We start from the raw sequence: 6,941 nt of genomic DNA, 5'->3' as shown, positions 1-6,941 counted from the left end.
ATTGCTTCCAAAGACCGGCGAAAAACTTTCTTTCCCCACCACAACTTTAATAAAAACAAGAATAGTCTTCATTAGTATGTCAGAGACAATAAGTAAACATACATAAGCTTAAGTTTATTTATATTTTTTTTTTGTAGTGATAAAAGTGTAATTCTAATGGAGTTTAAAACTTTTTTTTACAATTGTAGTTCCTATTATTTTTTGGGCCTATACTATAGTTGGTACTATATTTCAATTTGATACGGCTGTTTTATTTTTAAATACTTTTGTTTTATTAATATAAAGACTTGAAAAGCTTATGATCTCATTCATTTATGGTAACAATAAAAACTTACTCTTAAAAGATAAATGTTTCAACTTTGTTTGTGATTTTTTTTCTGCTTTTAGCATTTATTAAAGTCAATATTTATTTTGCATTATAAAAGTACAAGTTAATTGTTGAAGTTGTTTGCACGCAATTTTAAATAATGAAATTAAGTTCTTATGTAGATTTTTGACTTCAGCAAGACATTTGTTTGCTTTTAAAATAAGTTATATTTTTAAATGCGTTTATTTATTAACACGTTAAGAACGTTGTTCAAACTTATTGTTACGAAGTTAAAATATAACACGTAATTTTATTGTATTTACACTACGATAAACTTAAATCTTTAGAATTCCAATTATTAAAATATCAGATTCGGCCTTGTCCAAATTTCAAAATTGAGATTCGGATCAGACCGAGTATTAAGTTTTTGGACTCGGTCGATCAATAATATTAGATTAAAATTTTCCTGTTTTTACACTAAGCGGTTTTGCTGTTTTTTATTTCAATCACCATGCAAAAAAAACAATTAATTTAAAGGGATTTTCAATTTTTTCTGGGGTTTAAACATAATTTTGCTGACTTATAGGGAGGTGGAAACCCAGATTGTGTGAGCTGGAACCTAACCTCCGGCCAGAGTTGGTAAAATGTGACAGGAGCACTGAAACTAATAGACTTTGGCCTATATAAAGTTAGTAATTTTAAACTAGTTAATAAAGCAAAAACTGGCCACCAGTATACTTTTATTTGAACAAAATTGACTGTTTTCATAAATGTATTCTGTTCAATTATTGAGATTTCAGTTTAACCTACACATGACTTCTTGCCCTTCATAACCTTGGTATTATTAATCTTCGGCATATGGCTGCCAGCATTCATGAATTAATTTCGGTTATTAAAAAACGTTTATTTTTACAAGATTCATAAGCTTTTAAATCTTAGAATAATTAAGTTTTAAATCACATTTAAATTGCTCCGTCATCGACCTTTCAAGTCTTGGCTTATGATTAATAGTATTTATTGGTTCAAATTGATTTAAATGCTACTTTAGAGTTTGGTAATTATATTAACTCTAAAATAATTTTGGTATTTAATGGTTGATTGGTATCTAATGCATTTGAAAATCTTAGGTTTTTAAAACATTTACAAAAAATCTTCATTATTTGACACGTGCTAACATGAAAGAGAAACGCAATTTAGTTTGAACAACTGCGGCTAAAAAAAATTTACAAATGACATATTCAAAATGTTTTTCAAGTCAACAAGAATAACCTATTCATTTAATGTTTAGGAGTACAACTTCCACACAAAGCAATAAATCTGTTAGATCTTGAACTTTAATTTACTTAACTTACTGTTGTTCAAATATACTTATAAAGATCTTTTTACACGTTAAATTTTTCTGAAGGAAAACAACTTATTATATATTAAAAATTGATAAGTGATTATTATACTAAATTATATTTTTAGAACAACTCTAAAAATTTGTGTATTTTTTGTAACAATAAGAGTTGTAAAAAATAAGCAGGTAAAAACAAAATCGTAAAATAAAAAAACAAGATTTAAATTGTCTAAGATTTATTAGAAAGGTAAAAAACAGTTCTAATTATCCATTCGCTGTTGTGCATTCATCTGCCGGGGAACATTTGAAAACACAGATTTGACAGTTTCAGACTTAATCCAGCTGTAGATAAATAATATAGCTCAAGAACTTTCATTTATAATTAATGAAGTCATTACAACAGATAACTAGCAACTTCGTTTATATTACCTATCAACTTATCTACTTTAACTTAATAGACACTAAAACTAATTGTAGGAGAGATTTTATAAGTTCAGCTTATATCGTCACAAAAATAAAGTAGCGGATTGAGCTTGAATTTCTATTAAAAGATTTAAAATTTTGTAGTAAGAAATAAATTAATAATTTACCTTTTTGAATCCAATCTTTTCAGCGTATTCTCTGAAGCACTGACGGGAGATGTTGAGTCCGTATTTGCGGATCAAACCGTGACGGTTTCCTGAGATGCGGCTGCAAACAAAAATAGATAATTAGTAAATGCAAATATTTACATTTGGTTTAATTTGAAAAAGTTTACGATTAAAATAGTAAGTTTTGGATTTCAAGGGTAAATTTTTTTTTAAATACTTATGTACTATTATTTTCTTAGTTAATAACATGTCCACCACAGTAATAAAAAGAATAATAAAAAGAAAATGTATACACCATAAAATCAGTTAAACACAAGTTAATGTACAATATAGTTCAAACACTAAAAGAGTACATATTTATTATTTAACTACAAGTTTATATCTAAACAATAAATAAAGTGGACTAAAATTACTCTTCTACATGATCTAGATCACAGCAGTTTTACATAAAATAGGAAACTCTATTTATGAAACACTTAAGACTTTTTTATTAAGAAAAGCTGAGCAAATATGGGCTCACAAAATTTTTGCATGCTCAAGAAATAAAAGTTACACAACAAAGAAGCTTATGGCAGTATAAAAAAATACTATTTTTGATATGATTGATCAATATAATTTGGTTGAAATTGAGTTACAAATAAGGGGTGCATTGAAAAAACATGCAGCTAATTTGAATACATCAAAACAAGATTATGATAAACAAAATGTTAGTCATGTTTATGTAAATTACTTAAAAATAAATCATCAGTTTAATTACTGTATGTTTGGGTAAGGTGGGTTTGGAATAAGGGTAAAGATTAAAAATTATAAGTATAAAAAAATATTAATATAGTTATGAATGCAAATTACTTGCATTTACTTCAATACACCCAAGAATAATAGCACTAATAAATTATTTTTTATTTCTTTCTATAGCTTTCTTTAGGTGTAGGAAAGAATAGTACAACTAGATGGTGTTCTTACCTTAACAAGTATTCATTAAATAATATATCTTTACTTTATTGAGCAACTAGAAATAATGATATTTGGACGATTTATATAGATATAGATTTTATTACAACAGTTTATTTAAGCTTATGCATTTTAACTATAAATTGCTTGAGATTTGTAGTTAGAGCTTGTTTATAAAAAGCTTCAGAATGTAACGTGCACAGTATAATTAACTAAAGCTGCAGCCATAGTTTAGATTCTGTTTAAAAAAATCTCAATAGAATCAATCACCATAACTAACCATTCACGTGAACCACGTCCGTATTTTCTAGGATGGCTGTACCAGATGTTAGCGTGACCCATAGTGATAGATTAATTTGATCTGAAATAGTATAAAATTAAGAATTGTTGGATGCACATAATAGATTTAGAAAGGGCATATATGTAACAACTTTTTTCTATACAAAATCTTAGATCTTAATTGAAAGTAGAAAATTTTATCTATAAAACAGCTTTATAAGATAATTTTAGATTTAATCAACTTTTGAGATGTAGTGATTTTTAAGTATCTAATATAAATTTATGGACCTTAATTTCTTTTTTGTCAATTTTTTCTGAAATTTATAAGTTCACTATAAATATATCAACTTTTTTGAGCTATTAACATCAAACTTTCCATGAACATATTTGTTTTTTAATCTATTGGAGCAATTCATTTAAGCTCCAGTAAATATATCTCACTTGTTTTTTTTTAAACTTCCAAGTTTTATGCAAATTTTTTAATGTTTCAAAAGAATTAATTCGACTACATTTTAACTAAATTTTTCTGTCAAAACTCCTATAATTTCCTTTTAATTGCAATTAAATTAAACTAAATTTTGGAAATTATTTTTAAAATGACATGTTGAAGTCAAAAAAAAACTTCCAAAATTATAATTTTTGAAAATTTTTAAATGGCAATATCTAACAATAAATAAGGTCTAAAAGCAAGTGATGTTATCTTTTAAGCACAAGCTTTAATGAGGACTTTTTATAACTAGCTAACGTTTGTTCTTTATATCTCAAAAATTCTTTTAATTTAATAATTGGTAGAAAGTGTCTGAAAGCTCTGGTATTACTAACAAGCAAAAAACCTACTTAAAAATAACTATGTTGACGCTTTATGGGTCAAGTTTTAAAATTTTATGGCATATTTTTTGATAAGGATTTTAGAGATGTAGATTGCAAATTTTATTCAATTTCAGGAAAAAAGGTAATAAAATTTTTTCTTACCATAGGTTTGTAACAAAGAACTTTCCAAAACTGATTTAATTATTTATATGGTTTGTGTGCTGCTTTATCAAGAATAAATTTTAAAATCTTAAAACAATTGATTTTAAAAAATTATATCACTCACTTACTTGTGAAGCTTTTATATATAAAATAAAAAATTAACCTCATACTAGAACAAGATACAACTTATTTCATTATTAAGTTAGATAAAAGATTTCATTGCTGAGGTAAATTATATGCAAAGTCAGTAAATTATAATGGCAAGACTTACTAGTACCATCAAGCTTAAAAAATCCTAAAAAACTACAATAAGAACAAAGGTTTCAAGCATACAGAAGATTAAATATATGAAAGAATACCTTAAGATATCAAAATAAACAGTGGTTTAAGAGATACCTATTATTTTAAAACAGGTTGAATTTTAAAAAAACCTGAAAATTTTAAAGTTCTAAGTGGCAACCCTGGTATGTTTTCAAATTTAACAAATGCAAGTAGAATAGCATAATTAAGTATTTAGGATCAACTATTAGGTTTTTAAGGTTGCCAGGAGTTTAGAGAAGTTTCTTCTATGTTTTCTGAACTTCTTCCAAGTTTTAAAAGGTTGAAATTTTATGTCTATTTTTAGCATAAATTAATCTCACGGTAAGTAACTGTCTTTATTTTTATAATAACATTGCAAACAAATTGCAATAGTATTTTTTTATGTCTAAATAATATATTACATAATTTATTAATTAAAAATTAGTGTGTCAAATTAAAATTTCATTACTATACATATAGAATGGTTTGAAATTCCAGGTTTCTTCAAGATTTTAATTGATAATTGTACAAAATTCTTGGATTTTATTCAAAATTTTCCTGATTTAAGATTTATAGGCATCCATGATTGAAAAGCCTTGCTTTGTACTATATTTACAAAATAGATTCTACAACCATTAAAGTATATTATATAGTTTCAAAACTTGTGTCAACCTAATATAAAGAAGAGAAAGTAAACATACAAGATGAAATCTTTCAAGCTATTAAATCCAACTTATTATACTCAAATACCAACAGATTTAAAAATTCTTAAAAAATAATTAAAAGAATATATAATTGAGTATGAGTTGAACAATTAATTAGAAATTAACTCTAGCTTTAGGATGTAGTTTTTAAGATCAATTTTGATAATTTCAAAGAATATATAATATAGATTTGATAGCTTGAATAAAATCTACAAGAATATTCAAAATCTACTAAATTATGGCTTGATATCAAATTCAAAGTATTTAAGTTTTTGTCTGAAACTTTTTGAAATTTTTTATTTTAAGATGTTATGATGCTAATCAACAAAAATAGAAAAACCTAAATGAAACAACAAACTTAACTTTAAGACTATAAATTCATTTTTGAAAAAAATTACTGAACAGTTCTTAATGATAAAAATCTAAATAACTTTGAATTAACTATATTACATATGAAAATTGTTAAAAAATAAACACACTGATTTAATATCTGAATTTTATTTTGATTTGGTGGTATGAAGATAAAAATGGAATATATTTTACTAATAATTATATTTTTACTTAACTGGGCTACAAATATTTCAGGCATAATTTGATTGCTTTTGTATAAAAATTTATGGTTTGTTAACTTAATACAAAAAATTCAAGGCAAATTTTAAGTATTAACAAATTTTAAAAGTCTATTCTTTATCATTTTAAATACTTAACACAAACACTTTGAATTTAGAACTACAGATCATTGATCTACTAAACTTTAACTGTTAAAAACAGCCTAATTACGACTAAAAATATGACATGAAAATTTAAAATCTAAGATTTATATAAATTAGATTAAAATATTTTAAGTTCTTTATTTTATACTATCTAAATTACAAAAACATTTAGTAAAAAGTTAAAAACAGTAACCTGCACTTAGAAGCTTGAAGCAAGAAAATTTATGTGTTTTCAGAATATAGTATTAGAAGAATTCAATATTCTAGATGTAAACTGTAGTTACAAAATCCAGGGATATTTTTTTTTAATTTTAAGAAGACCAAAAAAAAAGCAGTTCTAAATTTGAAATTGCATATCAGTTATAAGCTAAAAGAAAAAAAATCGAAAAACTTATTTAAAAACATGTACTTTTTTTTACATAAATTAAATCCATATGCGTAGAAGCTTTTAAAAAGCAGTTTAGTAAATATTAAGAATAAGTGGTACTTTTTCAATCATATCATAACTACTTAAAAAACAATGATTAGTCAAAAAATTGACCACAAACTTTAGTTTTTATTTTCTTAACAGTAAGCACTAAAAAAGAAAAATATCATTACAAGTTTTTATTTTGTGTTTTTGTTAGTTTTGCTTTCTAAGTGTAAAACTTTGTGTCAGAATTCCAAAAAATAAACAACTTCGAATATTAAACGAGTTTTTTGTTTTTTTTGATTTAACATGTCATGCTCAAGTAATTTTTTGGCGATTTTCTCATATATACCTGGCAACTGTGCTTGTTGATTAGT

General features: G+C 24.8%; 1 protein-coding gene across 1 annotated transcript; it reads right to left on the bottom strand.

The window, feature by feature from the left end:
- Positions 1-1,865: 1,865 nt before the first annotated feature.
- On the bottom strand, positions 1,866-6,392 carry LOC145830267 (small ribosomal subunit protein uS14). The gene is made up of 4 exons (XM_082938217.1): positions 6,349-6,392; positions 3,468-3,548; positions 2,237-2,336; positions 1,866-1,988 (listed from the first exon to the last, which is right to left on the bottom strand). The coding sequence occupies exons 2-4, from the start codon at positions 3,527-3,529 to the stop codon at positions 1,980-1,982; spliced, it is 171 nt and encodes a 56-aa protein (XP_082794343.1). The 5' UTR covers positions 3,530-3,548; positions 6,349-6,392; the 3' UTR covers positions 1,866-1,979.
- Positions 6,393-6,941: the final 549 nt, after the last annotated feature.

Source organism: Thalia democratica, chromosome 1 (genome assembly GCF_965202585.1).
Source record: "Thalia democratica chromosome 1, ktThaDemo2.hap1.1, whole genome shotgun sequence".
NCBI lineage: Eukaryota > Metazoa > Chordata > Thaliacea > Salpida > Salpidae > Thalia > Thalia democratica.
This window is presented reverse-complemented; position numbering and strand designations above follow the sequence as displayed.

What these genes read in the sequence shown, in the direction of transcription:
- LOC145830267 (XM_082938217.1), bottom strand. Translation starts at nt 3,529, where the DNA reads ATGGGTCACGCTAACATCTGGTACAGCCATCCTAGAAAATACGGACGT. An exon ending in GGACGTGGTTCACGTGAATG is followed by an intron (nt 2,337 to 3,467) that starts GTTAGTTATGGT and finishes TTTTGTTTGCAG; the next exon opens with CCGCATCTCAGGAAACCGTC.